At 29.7% G+C, this 16,473-nt stretch overlaps 1 protein-coding gene across 2 annotated transcripts; it reads right to left on the bottom strand.

Annotated features, from left to right (window-relative positions):
- Positions 1-504: 504 nt before the first annotated feature.
- LOC119600011 (protein FAM107B) lies at positions 505-7,656 on the bottom strand. Of its 2 annotated transcripts, XM_037950006.1 has the most exons (4): positions 7,578-7,656; positions 6,807-6,847; positions 1,506-1,767; positions 505-1,217 (listed from the first exon to the last, which is right to left on the bottom strand). In XM_037950006.1, exons 2-4 carry the CDS (start codon positions 6,814-6,816, stop codon positions 929-931), a joined length of 561 nt encoding a protein of 186 aa, XP_037805934.1. In that variant the 5' UTR covers positions 6,817-6,847; positions 7,578-7,656; the 3' UTR covers positions 505-928. The 2 variants fall into 2 exon arrangements, with proteins under 2 accessions (XP_037805934.1, XP_037805933.1); XM_037950005.1 differs by lacking the exon at positions 7,578-7,656 and having other exon boundaries at positions 6,807-7,245.
- Positions 7,657-16,473: the final 8,817 nt, after the last annotated feature.

Genomic DNA, 16,473 nt, shown 5'->3' with positions numbered 1-16,473 from the left:
TGCCGAGTGGCATGCAATTTTTAAAAATTCTTCTGACTGTTGATTTTTTAATGGATTAACATTTTAATAAATTTCGGGTGAAACTTATTGAGTAAAGGCTTAAACCTGTAACGATTTTAGTCCAATACTTATATTCTACACAGAGGGAAAAATAAATGTACACGCCTGGTACCAAATTGACACCAAACTGTTTATAATTTTTCAATAACATCTAGACAACGGATGTGTATAAAATTTAGATTTCGACAACGAATTGTTGCAATGTTGACAACGTTGCGACATAGTGTTGTCGTACGTATGTATATACTTTGACAACGGATGTTATTGAAAAATTATAAACTCTTTGGTGTCAATTTGGTACCTGGCGTGTATATTTCGTTATCCCTCTGTGTAGTAATGGCAACCGATTTAATTTATCATTATTTACTTGCAAGTGTTAATCACTTCAAATTGTCTCTCCCAGGTTGTGCCATAATTAAAAAAAAATAATATATTGTTTTCAGTTTTTTTCTAAACTAAATGTATTATTCTTTAAATGATAATTATTAATAGTTTTTGTTTTTAACTTAAAAACAAACAAAAAATAATATTTAAAAAATTAATTAACACACGCATACGTATAAATTAAACTAATAAAAATAATAATAAAAATTATAACTATAATAATGATAATAATAAAAATAAATTGTACATATTTCTGTTGTTGTTTAATTAACACTTAAATAAACAAGAAAATAAAAGAACAAACCCTCATTCTAAAGAGGAATATTATTAGAAATTTTCTCAATAGTAAATAAAATACAAAATAATCGTAATTTTTAATTAGTCAAATCAAAAATATTAATTAAATATAATTTCGAGTTAAATTCTTAGAGTTTTAAAGTTATTGTTTTTGTTGGTTAATTGTTAAATTTAATGTTTCTTAAACTTATTTCAATTCAGTTCTTTGTCCCGCTCTTAATTTTGCTCTCGCATTTAAATATTCAGGATTCACGTATTGTTTATCGTCATCATTTTCAGATTCGGATTGTAGGCGGGCACGTTCATACTTTTGAGCTCTTTCCATTATCACACGATTCAGTTCGCTTTTAAGGCCAAAGGTGGGTGAGTGTTGAGTCTGTTGTGGATTATTATCCTGCTGATGTTGCTGTTGTTTTTCTCTTTGTTTTTCGTAGGCTTTTTGCAATTCTGTTTTCTGATTTAGAACGCTAATGCCCCTGGAAAGGTGAGAGAGATAAGGAAACAATTAGTAGTGGTAAATATTTCCGAAAAATAGTTTGCAAATAAATGTAATTGTAATAATTAACAATTAAGTTGAACATTTGAAAGTAAAGTTAATAAATCTATTTTCAAATTAATTGTTAATTAAGCACAAATAATATTCTTTCTTATACGCAAATTTTCTAATGAACACAATTATATTTATTTATGTATTTTTTTTTAATTTTGCTTATTTGACACAATTATTTTGGTTTTGGTATTTGAATTTAAAAAACTATACTTACATTTTTGTATTAAATTTTAATTCTCGATGCAACTGTTTACGATCGGTTGACTGCAGACATGGATTTATCAATTTCTTTGGTAAAATCAAACCGTTCGCATCTGTTTGTACTCCCGGCGGTGGTGGTGGTGGCGTTGGCATCATCATTGTTGTTGCTTTTATTTGACAACCGTTCTCTAGCTCGTCCGTATCAATTCTACTTTGACTGGCAAAGTTCTGTGCGGCCAAACCTTCTTCTCCACTGTCTGTTCTCAGCTCACAATCTGCAAAAAAAGAGAACAAAAATTTAAAAGAAATTAACAAAAAAAAAATAAAATAACAATAATAAAAAATAAAACAGATTTTTTTAATAATCAGCTACCAATATGACAAATGATCTTAAAAATTTGTTCGGTTGATCGTTCTTTTCTTACGATTCTTTTTTTTTCAGATTTCACAAAACTGTAAAGTTATTTGAAGAACAATAAAAGAAGAAAGATCAAAAGAAATTAAATTTATGGCATTTTAAATAGAAAAACAACAAATTTGACAACGATCTAAAGAAGTGTAAAATTTTGTTATAAATCAATGAACTGTTTTTCATTTGTGGAGATCGTTGTTTTTTTCTACTCCAAGTATTGATTTCAAATGAATGATTTTTTTAGTATTTTTTAAAAGTATACTGGCCTGTCATAACTTGAATGTAGTGAGAGAGTGAGTTTATATAATGGGTTTTGAAATTTAAATTGATTTTTTAGTTCATTTATTGTTATTATGCCTAAAGGTTATAAACTTTGTTTTAGGAGAAATTGAGGTCTTTCCGCAATATCACCAATTAAATGTAATTTGATCAATAATTTGTAAGATACAAATTACCAGTTTAGTCTATCTATTGTAATAATTTAGCCCTTATAATATTTATGAGTAAATGAAGTATAACATCTTCATTTAAATTCATTTAAATAAATGAGTTGTATAATGTTTTAAACAAAAGTACCTTAAAAGTACTAGCAGTTGAAGTTTTCCCCCAATTGCATTTAATTAGTCTTAACTGTTAAATGCATTCTTGAATTTAAGAAAACGAAAAACAAAAATTATATTAATATACGGGTGCTTTAATTAAGTCCCCTTTTAAAATATTCATTATTACAATTACAGCTCATTACGTATGTAGTGAAAACAAGTGAGAGTGTTATATTCGGCTGTGCCGAATCTCATATACCCACCACCAAATCGTATGCCGTATAAGGAATGCTTCCCTATAAACATCAGGGCGATATTACTCATCAAAGAAGAGGACTTAATATAAAAAATATGGTTTTTTATAAAATTTTTCATAATTTTTTTAGACCGATTTTGGTTCATATAAAACATCTTTACATCGAATATCAATCACTATAGTGATATATATCCGAATGAAAGTGATATTTACTATAAATGTTTCTTATATCAAATTTCATAATTGTTCACGTATTCTAAGTCTGCAATGTAATTTTCTAATGGACGGATCCTCAAGAAATTTGGATCCTCAAGAGATTTTAACTCGTATAAGAGAGATTTTATTTCTAAGCTAGTAATGAGCTTTAAAGATATTTTCTGAAGGAGAGCTTATATGGGGGCAATCATATGCAGAATCTCATAAAAGTCAGTAGAGATGTTCTGGCTGGTAAGAAGCTTACTTATATCGAATTTAATCTCTATACTCGTATTTTTAAGATAGTAATTAGCGTTAAAGTCATTTTCTGAAGGGGGCCTTATATGGGGGGTAGAGTCAATTATGGACCGATCCACATAAAACTTGGTATAGAGTTTTTGGATTATAAGGGACTTAACTATGTCAAATTTCATTGTTATACTAGTATTTTTGAGCCAATAATGAGCGTTTTTCAAGGATACCTTATATGGGGGTAGAGTCAACTATGGACGGATCCACATAAAACTTGATTGAGAGATTTTGGCTCCATTGAAACTTATGTGTGTCGAATTTTATCATTATACTCGTATTTTTAAGCCAGTAATGAGCGTTAAAGCCATTTTCTGAAGGGGACCTTATATGGGGGGTAGGGTCAACTATGGACCGATATTCATAAAATTTAGTAGAGAGATTTTGGATCATATGAAACTTATTTGTGTCGAATATCATCGCTATACTCGTACTTTTAAAACAGTTATGCCCGTTAAAGCTGTTTTTCGGGGGTCTATTTGTATGGGGGCTATCCGGAAACGTGGACCGATATTAACCTCTATAATTTCAACTCTATCGTGCTGTCAACAGACATACGGATAGACATAGCTAGATTGTCTTAGAATTTAATAAGGACCCAGAATATATATACTGGGTCTATAACCAATATTTCGATGTGTTACAAACGGAATGACAAAATCAATATACTCCCTATCTTTTTTGATGATGGATATAAAAAGGCTAGAGGCTGGTTGTAAAATTATCACAATAAAATTAAAGGCGTAAAAGACAAATAAATTAAACCTTTTTGGAAAAATTTATTTAATTAAATTTTGTTTCATAATAAAATTTGGGGAACTTTTTTCAATAATAAATTTATGTAAAAAATTGAAAAATAGAGATTTCGTCTTTATACTTCTAAAACTTCTCAGAATCACTTTCTGACCCATAGTGTAATGTCCTGATTTCTATCAAAAAGATCCGAAACGATTTGCAAATTTCATTTAAAAGAAAAAATGCACTATAGATCGGAAAGACTATTGATGCGCTAAAATTATCTTCAAGATATAGGAAATTTAATTCTTCTCAAAAATTGTGATAACATATAAACATAATAAGAGGTTATTACGCCAAAAAACTGATTTTTATGACCTTTAACTTTCAATATTCAATATCGGAAAAGTCATCTTAACAACAACAGCTCACAGATGCTAGAATGTCAAATTTCTCTTTTGCAATATCCTTTGTTTCGCATTGTTCGAAAAACATAAGCTTTTAAAACTAGATTTACTTAACTTTTAAACTTCTCTTTTAAACTAACTCTACTCTAATACGTATACTAGATCTATATCATGACATTAATTCTCATTTATTTGTTAACATCTAATCCACTGTCAATTGATTTCCATGTTAGGGTGTCATGCCATGTCCAAAGATTGAAATCTTAATTGATAATAAACATTATCATTAAAATCTTTTATTATTAACATTAATATTTATTCACGATCATTCTTTTATTCATGAGTTTCGTTTGCTGCTGCGGTTGTAAATGTCGCTGTCAATAAATGAATGTGAATTTAATGAGAAGACAGTAGCTAATGGAGCAATAGTAACAACAGGAACAGACAGCTGCTGTCTCTTTTGCTAACTCAGCAACTTTAAATGTAGCAACAGCAACTTTTTTCAATAGAAAAATATTCTTTTCATGTTTAGTTTATTTTTTGGATAAGCTTTAAAGAACCCCAAAGAAAAACCAACCACAAGATATAAAAGGAAAAATTTAAACATTTGCTGTAACAACTGTCAATACCGATTTTATGATACCCTAACTTAAGCTTTATTAAGAAACGAACTTTTGCAGTTTATATCATTTCTAAGATCTGATCGTATAGATTTATATGTAACCCATAGATAATGGTGAAGAAAATTAATTTAAACTCCTCTTAAAAGAATAGTGAAAAAGAGGATAAATTGTTTAATTATGTATGTATTGTAGTTAGTTATTTATGCAGAAGAAAGTATTTTGTTTGAGTTGTCAGTTTTGTATGTAAAAGACAACATATTTTCAATTGTTGGTTGTTCGTTGTTGTCTTTATATTGTTGCTGTCTTAATAACTTCAAGAATGTTTTGTAGTTTTCTTTTTTAGTTGTTGTCGTTTTGTTTGTTTACAAGAGGTTATTATGTCAATTTTATCAGGGGTATTTAAGAAAATTTTATATTTTTTGTTGTTCATTGTATGTTTTTTTTTTGTAGTAGTTGTTGGTGCTGGCTGACTGCTACTGTTGGAGGCACGAAGCAATAGTATTGAAAAGAGAAAAACCACTTTCTTCTTTAGTTGTCATTATGTATGTTTTTTTTTTGTTGCTGAACTTTTTTTTTTGTTTTTGTATTTCATTTAATTTTTTTCATGTTGTTGTTTTTTAGTTATTTATGGGTTTTTTGTGTATTTTGTTTGTTAATTCAAAACATTTGTAAATACTTTCGAGTTTCGTCTGTGTTGTATTCAAAAGTATAATTTTTGCTAAATTGTCATATTAACCCCAATTCTATGGCTTAAGTCGTTAACTTATGAACGAAACAAATAACTTTACATTACACGGGTGTTTTCTTTTTTTTAACTTCTTATTCACTATTTCGGGTTTTTTTCAGTTGTTGGTTTAGACTTTAAGACGACTTTTGTGTAATTTTTTTTCTTGTTGTAGTTTTCTTCTTTAAAATTTAAGTCATAGGTGGTTAATGGCAATTAAGTTTATATTTTAGTTTTTTAAATTCTTAATCCAATTCTTTCAGTTATTGCTTTTAAAGAATGAAAGTAAAATTTGTCACATTAGATATGGTAAGTCTCTTGTATGGGTTATACTTGAACTCGATGTCAAATATGTATAAAATTGTATAACAGTTCGTTCTTCCTTTAAAATTTTTTTGTGTACTCGATTTTAGCGCTGTTAGAGTGGTGTTAAGATTGATCGATCCAAATCTGGCTATCCCGATAAGTGTGCTAATTCAGACAGCTGAGAAAAATGCTAGCAATCTGTTTACTGGTGAAAAATTGCCTTTAAAGGAGTTTTTTAATACACAAAACAAAATATTATGTTATCAACAAGTATACGAAAGGATTTTAATACCTCATCCTCCTTCTGATGGGATCATTAAAAGCCATTTCTGCCAAAAATACATAATATGAATGTTTTATCAAAAATCTGCCCCTAAAAATAAACTGTGGTTTAAAGCACAGTTATTTCATACGACTGTTCCTCTAGTTATCGGGTCAGTGGGCAATTTTCAAATGGGTTCTGTAATATCATTGCATTAGTCCTATCAATGAGCAGATTAAAACTATTATCCCTTGTTGTTGGTGGACTGACAACAAAAACAACAAGAAACAGTGAAGCACATGCCTTAAAACACTTATAAACCTTTTGCTTGTTTAAAATCTAATTTGCAGGGGGTTACCCTGTAATTCGATTCGAAAGGAAGTACGTTCGAATCAGTTACAATATCTTGCATGCAAATTACGTGATCATTTTTAAAAAATATTTGAAATACTTAAAACTAATGAAGTTTTTCCAACAAGCTTATGCGATTTACAAATGCGATTTTTAACTTTTAATTAAATTTATTTCTAATTTCACACTCACTTTCAAACATTTTAATACGATTCCTAATGTCCGTTGAAATACTGGAACGATTCATAATTATTTGAGTTGATTTTAAATTATATTTTTAATTATTTTTACAAGTGAATTTTTTATTGTTTTTTTTTTTTTTTTTATCTCAATTAGAAACACTTAATTGAAAATCAGTTACAAAATTAAAACACAAATGGAAACAAATCAATACACAAACAAGGCAACACAATCTAGACAATGAACAAAAAGATCTAAATTAAATAGTTGTTTTGTTTGTTTGTTTGTTTTTGATTGTTCAACGATGTGGCCACTTTCAATAAATTACAAACACTAAATTAAATACTCTTGTAACACATTTTTAATTCAATTTGGAAAATTCAACTGCTACAACAACAATAACAAGAACAGCAAAACAAACAACGTAATTTTTTATTACAAGATTGTTTCGTGTCCGAAAATAAAACAACAACAAAAATAAATAAATAAAAAAAAAACAAAAATCAATTGCAGAATAAAAACGCCTGAAAATAACACTTTGCAACTAAATAATGTGTTATTGCTGAGCTTTTTTTTTCTTCTTATTGTTGCAGCAATTGTTGTTCTGTTTCTAATGCATTTTTTTGTCTATAAATTTTTTTTGTTAATAGATTTTTTTATATTTCCTTTTAAAGCACGCGTCGCGTCATACGTTTTGTAACAACAAAATCTCGAAATTTTTTTTATTTACGAAATTTTTCAAATTGTAGTTGTACTTCACGGATGCCAAATATGTGAACTTACACACATGTGTTTTCCAAAACAACTAGATTCTGTTTGAGAAAAAAACCAAACACAAATACACAGCTACAAACACAGCAACAACGACAACATCCACAAAACAGAAACAACTGATATGTTCAGATATTTTGTGTAAATGTAGTGCAAAATGCAACAAAAACAACAATGAATATGACCAAATATGCAGGCGGCATGCGCCAGGTAATACCAAAAATAACAAATTGCAACAACAATGACAACAACACCAGCAGCAGCAGCAATAGCAAAGACAACAGCAGCAACACTTTTTTAACTAAAATATCCAGTCTTCTGACAACCAGCCTCCTCTCAGTTATTTTCTATTGAAATACCAGAGAAAAATTCATGTAAATTTTTGGTACTTTTTTTTACAATAGAATCCTGTTAAATATGCCACAACATTAAAAGCTACACAAGAATTTGTTAAAACATTTCGATAATGTACAAAACATATTTTGGTAATTTCGTTATGAAATTTAATTAAAAGAAAAATGCCTCTTTTTATTAATAAATTTCTAGTTAATTGTTGTTCAGTGGAAAATTTTACAAGGCAGCCTTTGATTTTAAGTAAAAAAAAGGATATTTCCAAGCAAAGTTTATACAGTAAAAAGTGAGCAATTTATGAAAGTAAAATAAATGCCAAATGATACCTTGTTATATGTACCTATGACCTTTTTAGCCATTCTATTAATAAAGGAATAATTAAGATCCTAAAAAGAAATTCAGAATCAGTTCAAGATAAATTTAATTTTATTCGAAATTCTTTGCAAACTAAATGTTGGTACTTTTTTATTTAATTTTATATTAACAAAAAAGTACATTTAACAATAAAAATTTTACAAATTTCGTAACAGTACATACTTAAAAAAAATCAGTACCTTTTCATAAGCTATAGTTCAAGGTACTTTTTCTTTTGTTTTATTTTACACAAATCCATTTGCAAACTGAATGCAACCAAATAAGTGAGAAATCAATAAATTGTTGGCAACGAAAACCAGAACAGAACAACAGCAATATACAAAAAAAGTACATAATACAAGGAAAAACAAACTAACTCATTCCAAAACCAAAAAATACAGCAAAGAAGTCTACAAGTGTACAAGGTAATGCTACCTTCAACACCACAACCACTAACACCGCCACCTAGATTCTTACCACTTGAATACACACAATTTCCTTAGATTTGATAATGTTGCACATTCTTACATTAACATACAAAATAAGCAAAAATAGTTGGAGACCCCTTAGCCCCTCGCTTGTTGGGCGATTTGTGTTAGTGTTATACATGTATTGCAGTTTTTGTTGTTGTTGTTTTTAGCATTTCCTTTTAGTATAAGCAAAAATTACATAAAAAAGTTCTTTTGCCTACAAATGTGGGTGTTGCATGTTATGCAAAAAAATGTATACAACAATAACAAAAACACCTACAAATATAGAGGAAACAGCACACAAATGTAACAACAAGACAACAACAACAAAATGTTGCACTTCCAAAGCAGCAAAACTAAAATAATCGTTGATGACCTACATTTTGTCTAACCGACATAATCGGTTAATCTTTTTCCTATACTCACTCATTCACTCACTCGGGCTATAAATGATACTCGAGTCGAGAATTCTCTATTATTGTGCCCACAATACAACAGCACTACTACATCACTACCCCTTGCTAAATGATACAGATACTCTCACACACTTACATACCCATATTTTTATACGTTTTTTTTTTCAGCTTGTTTTTAGTATAATTTCCTTTCTTTATGAATGAATGAATTTTCACTTTCATTTTCCTTGCTGACCCTGTGGGAAATGCACGAGCTAGTGGCGAATTGCAAAAGGAAATTAAGCACAATTATAATGCTTGAGTTGTTGCCTTGATTGAATTATCTAATTATAAAGTTAAAAAGTCTAAAAATACGCTGATTGAATTCTTTTCTTGTAATTTGATTTTTTTAACATCATTGATAGAAAAAGTTTAGAGTTTTTTAATATATTTACCGACAGCTAGAAGGCAATTAAGGCGATATCAGGTGATAGAAATAATCTAAGACCGTATTGGATTGTAAGAAAGCTTTAACTTAATACTCTACCAGAGGTAAAGTTTACATCATATGGGTACCAGCCCACTCGGTAGTAGTCGGCAACGAAAGGGCGAATGTTATAGCTTTAAAGGGAAGGGAGCTCGAGGCAATTAACCTGACAAACGCAAACCATTCGACGCAACAAAAGCTGAACTAAAAATATGGGTGAGAGAATCCCATAAGTCCTCTTGGAATAATGAAACAGTGGGTAGAACCACGAAGATCATATGGGTTTACCCTGATGATAGCAAGACGAAAAATATCCTCAAAATGAGTAAGTCTGAAGTTAGTATGATGGTACGTATTCTGAGCGGACACGCAGGATTACGAGCACATCTATGCAAAATTGTACGTGCGGATTCAGATGAATGTAGAGCATGTAGAGAGGACAGTGAAACTCTAGAGCACTTTCTTTGCCACTGCTAGGCATTCGCCGAAGTTAGATCCAAGTATCTTGGAAGTGATGTTATTCCGGAAATAACATTCCTGACTAACATTGATTGAAAGGAATTACGTTCAGGAAACTGAGTTTCTGAACACTGAAAAATAATTCAGCGAAATGTATACTACATACATCCATATGCATCAACCTAACATAACCTAGTGAAAAATTGAATTTTCAGAAAAATTATATTTAAAAAAAAAAAAAATATATATATATATATATATATGTGTATATATTTTTTTTTTGTAGAAAATTCAGTGAAAAATCAAAATTTCAGTTAACATTTTCAAAAATTGTGTAGTGAAATTTTTAAATTTTAAGTAAAAATCAGATTTTCAGTGAAAAATAAAATTTTAGTTAAAATCGACTTTTAGTGAGAAATTTAAGGATAAACGATTTTTTATTTTCTACAGGGAATATAACATTTTTAAATTTAGAATAATATACACTTGTACCCGGCAGTTCAAATTACATCTCTTTTGAAAAAAAGTCGATTTCACAACCGCCACCAATATAATTTTTAAAAATATATGGAAAACATAAAAAAATATTATTAGCATACACACCAACAAACTGCTACCTTTCGCTATTAACTTCACTAGTACTGCCATTTACTCCTTCAAATTAGTTACTTAAAAGCTCTACAAATAACTTAGTGGCTAAACTACATCCATGACCGGTAGGGTAGTCATGTGTAACTAACACATCCTTCCATACATTTACAATGTTAACGAGTTTTGTTTTGAAAAATATCCAGTCAAAGGATGTTTAGTGCTGTATATTGTCAATGATTTCACAAGTGTTTCTCTTTTGTTTTGTTTTAGTTTTTTTTAATTTATTGTTTAAGGAAAAACTGCATAAAATATGTGTGTATCTCTTACAACTATTTTTATATAATGTGCTTTTTTCTTGTTGCCACTTTTGTTCGCATGTTGCAAGTGTGTAATTCAATGCTGATGCAGCTACAAATTACTTTCTATAAATGTCCTTTACACGAAGGACCTTTCTCTGTAAGCTGTAATAAGAATAATAAAATGGCCAAGGCCATAACAAATTAAATTGCGCAGCTTGAAATGTAACACTTTGAAACCAATTAGTAGCTAGACAATGATCTGACTGACTGAGTTTTTAATGACATTATTTATTATTGCATACTGTGATGAAATACTTATTTCACAATAATGTGTCTGAAAGGAATGATAAATATTTGTAAAGATAAAAAAATTGGCACAAGACGCGTATTAAGTCGAAAATTCTTACAACGATTGTTTTAAAGTTTATGGCATAAATTTAAAGCCATTAAATAAGATATGAATTGTATCCGTATTTGTTACTTATTTTCACTCAATTTAACCTTAAACACAGGCATATTTGAGCATTATTTACAGCTTCAACTCTGGTCCTTCAAAATGCTCTCTATTTACCACCAATGAGCAACACAAAATAGGCCTCCTATACCATCAAGAAGAACCAGGACTTTTGACATTTTTGTTCAAAAGTGCAGCAGCATGACCTAGAAAAACTCTCAATACAAAAACTTTACAAAGTGAAAAACCTTGACCTAATTTCAAGCAGATTCCTGCAGTAAACATTTGCTACGAGAAGAGCAATCCATTAGATACATAAGTAAAACAGCAGCAAAAGAAAAAAATGCATTCAAACTGAATAAGAGAAATAAAAACTATATATTCGCACTGCTCAACAAAGAGCAGGGCGTGTGGCATAAAACTCTAAAACAGGAGGGAAACAGAAGGTTAGATGTTAAAAACTTACTTTTTCCATCAGTTAAACTAAGTGTGAAAATTGTGTGTGCAATTGCTGTTGATTGAACAAAAATCATGAAAATTGGAGCCAGTCATGTTGTGCAAAGATTCTGTTATCCTGGATGTAATTGGCTCCATGGCAAAATGGCTGCCATGGAAAAAACACAATAGAAACAACAATAATGCATTAAAAATTAAAATGAAAAAAAACAACAACACACCCAAAAGGTCAAGAGTAAAATAATAGAAAATAAAACTCAAACAATACAAAAAGATGTGGAAAATATGCAGGAGTTCAAATTTAAATAAAAACATAATTTTAATTCATAGAAAAAGTTATTGTCTATATCCATTGCATTTTAACCCTTTTGCTGAAAGGAATTTCAACTCTTTGATGTTTGTCTAAAATAACAGGCGCTCAAAATGTTGCCACATGTGAAAAGGTAAAAATTTCTGCATATTTTGTAAAACAGAATCTTTCCACTTTGAATTTAATTCATAGAAAAATATATTGTCTATATCTATTGCATTTTTAACCCTTTTGCTGAAAGTAGATTTAAAAGGAATTTCAACTCTTTGATGTTAGTCTAAAAACAACAGGCGTTCAGAATGTTGCCACATGAGAAAAGGTAAAAATTTCTGCATATTTTGTGAAACACAATTTTTCCTCTTGGAATTTTCATTTACACAATTCTTTTTCCGGGTTAACAAAACTTCAAAGAATTTCTCTAAGATGTTTTTGTTGTCGTATATATGAAATTACTGTCTGACCTGACCTTAAATTTGTCTCCTCTTATATTTGCTGTTATCCTATTTAAGAAATGCCAAAATTGGGGTTGAAAATATATGGATGTTAAAAAAATAATTTTCTTTGGCGCTATAGGACAAAAAAAAAGCTTTACAAAAGTTTATTAACTGTTTAGGGAAGGTTTTTGTTGCAACAAAGCTTGTTACAATAGGGGTTGTATGTTTAAAGGGAGATTTGAAATTAAGAAGGGTCTTTTAAGGGAGTTTTGTCAGCCTTCATTTTGAGACAAGATTTCCGGTTTTATATTAACAATATCTTTAATTACTAAAGATTTCTTGAAAAATACTTACAATTACTTGAATTAAAATCTGAAAATAGAAAAAGAAAAATAAAATTATGTAATTATAATTGTTGATAAAAATATAGTTAAAATTTATAGTTCTTATAACTAAAACTAAATTAACTAAATCTTTAGTTTTTGCTGTGTTTTTTTAAACAAAGGAAAAATTTCCGAGCTAAAAGCTAACATGAGTTAAATCACCACAATAGTACTAACTATTAGGCAAAATTAATAGAAACCAAAGTGTTTCCTGTGAAGGTTCAAATAATAATAATAATAATTTAAAACCAATAAAACGAAACAATTATGACAGACTTTTTTCTCATTGTAACTTGTCTTCAAATATATGATTTTCACCGTTTTGTTAAATGCATTAAAGAGACAAACCAAATAGACAAACAATTTCCATCCCATAGAAAGATATTTATTACATTATATACAACTATAGTAAAAAATAATTATGCCATAAGACATGTCATGAAAATTAAAACAGCAAAAAAATAAAACTTAAAATAAAATGGAAAAAGAAAAACTAGCAAACCAAGCAAACATCCATAAAAATAAAATTTTACTCAAAAAAAGAAAAAAGTACAACAACTACGGGTATGAGCACAAAAACATGCTACATAAAAATGTTTTGCAAATGACGACAAGCTAGTTATTGCAACATGTTGTCATCATCGTCAACATGGGCAACATCATCAGCCAACTAATGTAATGTAACAAATTCCATATGAATAAAAGACACAAACATATTACACTCGGCTATAAACTAAAAATAAAATGAAGAAACATTTTAATAGAAAAACTATAAAAAGCAACAATTTAATAGTAAAAATAATTAAGTGAATGGGTCGTCGGTCGCCCTAACAATTTATAATGCCACCTAGCCGGAAAATTAAATATAAAAGACTTAAACTGTTTCTTTCCTTTTTCTTTATATCGTAATGCACCTATAAAGGTAAACCCTATTTACAAAAGCCGGAGGCCATCAAAACTTAATGACTGTCAGTCAAATAATGCGTCATTTATACAAAATATATAGATATTCGCACAACTGCGATAAAAACACCAATAATATGCGAAATGTCTTTTTTTTTGCTGTTGTTTGTTTTTGGGGCCAAAAAAGAAATTCTATTGAATAAATATTGCCACAAATGACAAACAGGCTGACTATTTGTCAATATTTATTTTGTATCAATTAATTGTTTGCGTTTTTGTTAGAGGCGAATATGATGCCACAAAAAATGTTTACAAAAAATAAACTCAAACCCAAAATGTTTCTGCATGACAATGTAGAATTGTTTACTAAAGAGACATAAATAGTACACTCATGTATATGTACATCAAATGATATGGATATGACTACAGCGCAATAAATATTCACTCAAAACCCTCCTCCCTTATACTTTTAATGGAAAACTAACCCAGATTTAGACCATGTCACAAAAACCGCTATAAATCTACAGATTTAGGTTTTTGCAAAAGCCGCTAATAGACTATACTACAGACTAGACTATAGACTAGACTATAGACTAGACTATAGACTAGACTATAGACTAGACTATAGACTAGACTATAGACTAGACTATAGACTAGACTATAGACTAGACTATAGACTAGACTATAGACTAGACTATAGACTAGACTATAGACTAGACTAATATAGACTAGGACTATAGACTAGACTATAGAACGTAGACTATAGACTAGACTATAGGACTAGACTATCGACTAGGACTATAGACTTAGACTATGACTAGCTATAGACTAGACTATAGACTAGACTATTAGACTATGACTATAGACTAGGACTATAGGACTAGACTATAGACTAGACTATAGACTAGACTATAGGACTAGACTGATAGACTAGACTATAGACTAGACCTATAGACTAGACTATAGACTCGACTATAGACTAGACTATAGACTAGACATTTATAGACTAGACTATAGACTAGACTATAGACTAGACTAAGACTAGACTATAGACTAGACTATAGACTAGACTATAGACTAGACTATAGACTAGACTATAGACTAGACTATAGACTAGACTATATAGACTAGACTATAGACTAGACTATAGACTAGACTATAGACTATACTATAGACTAACTAGACTACTAGAGACAGACTATAGACTAGACTATAGACTAGACTATAGACTAGACTATAGACTAGACTATAGACTAGACTATAGACTAGACTATAGATAGACTATAGACTAGATATAGACTAGACTATAGACTAGACTATAGACTAGACTATAGACTAGATACTATAGACTAGACTATGACTAGACTATAGACTAGACTATAGACTAGACTAAGACTAGACTATAGACTAGACTATAGACTAGACTATAGACTAGACTATAGACTAGACTATAGACTAGACTATAGACTAGACTATAGACTAGACTATAGACTAGACTATAGACTATAGACTAGACTATAGACTAGACTATAGACTAGACTATAGACTAGACTATAGACTAGACTATAGACTAGACTATAGACTAGACTATAGACTAGACTATAGACTAGACTATAGACTAGACTATAGACTAGACTATAGACTAGACTATAGACTAGACTATAGACTAGACTATAGACTAGACTATAGGACTAGACTAGACTAGATATAGACTAGACTATAGACTAGACTATAGACTAGACTATAGACTAGACTATAGACTAGACTATAGACTAGGCTATAGACTAGACTATAGACTAGACGATAGACTAGACTATAGACTAGCTATAGACTAGACTATAGACTAGACTATAGACTAGACTATAGACTAGACTATAGACTAGACTATAGACTAGACTATAGACTAGACTATAGACTAGACTATAGACTAGACTATAGAATAGACTAGACTATAGACTAGACTATAGACTAGACTATAGACTAGACTATAGACTGACTATAGACTAGACTATAGACTAGACTATAGACTAACTAGCGAACTAGACTATAGACTAGACTATAGGACCTAGACTATAGACTAGACTATAGGACCTAGACTATAGACTAGACTATAGACTAGACTATTAGGACTTAGGACTATAGACTAGACTATAGCACTCGACTATAGACTAGACTATGACTAGAATATAGACTAGATAGACTAGACTATAGACTAGACTATAGGACTAGGACATAGCTAGATAACATGGTCCAGGATATATCAGATTAGGCAAAGAATTGCTTTAAATTGTAATGGAATTCACAAAAAATTAAAGCAACTTAATAGGCAATTTTCATACAATGTTCTCCAAGAGTTTATGACAAAGATTAACAAAATATTTCAAGTCATAAAATGTTCATTGAAAGCTAATGATGAATTGCATTAAAATTAATGCATTCATGTCAAATGCAAAAGAAATTTATATAAAAATTGTATGAATTTCAAACAGGCAACATTAATTTTAATATATCCCCACCAAGCCCCACTGTATTATCTTGCACCCTTGTTGCAACTCTTTCTAA

This window comes from Lucilia sericata, unplaced genomic scaffold (genome assembly GCF_015586225.1).
Source record: "Lucilia sericata isolate MDLA Ls3-8-SP2 unplaced genomic scaffold, ASM1558622v1 Contig000100F_arrow, whole genome shotgun sequence".
Classification (NCBI taxonomy): Eukaryota; Metazoa; Arthropoda; class Insecta; order Diptera; family Calliphoridae; genus Lucilia; species Lucilia sericata.
Note: the sequence above shows the minus strand (reverse complement) of the source record. Positions and strands in the feature narration are given on the sequence as shown.

Coding starts and splice junctions, on each gene's coding strand:
- LOC119600011 (XM_037950005.1), bottom strand. CDS start 6,861: ATGAATCGTTCCAGTATTTCAACGGACATTAGGAATCGTATTAAAATG. Junction 1,768..6,806: donor TCGTATTAAAATGTTTGAAA/GTGAGTGTGAAA, acceptor CTTTTTTTGCAG/ATTGTGAGCTGAGAACAGAC. Junction 1,218..1,505: donor TTAAAATTTAATACAAAAAT/GTAAGTATAGTT, acceptor TCACCTTTCCAG/GGGCATTAGCGTTCTAAATC.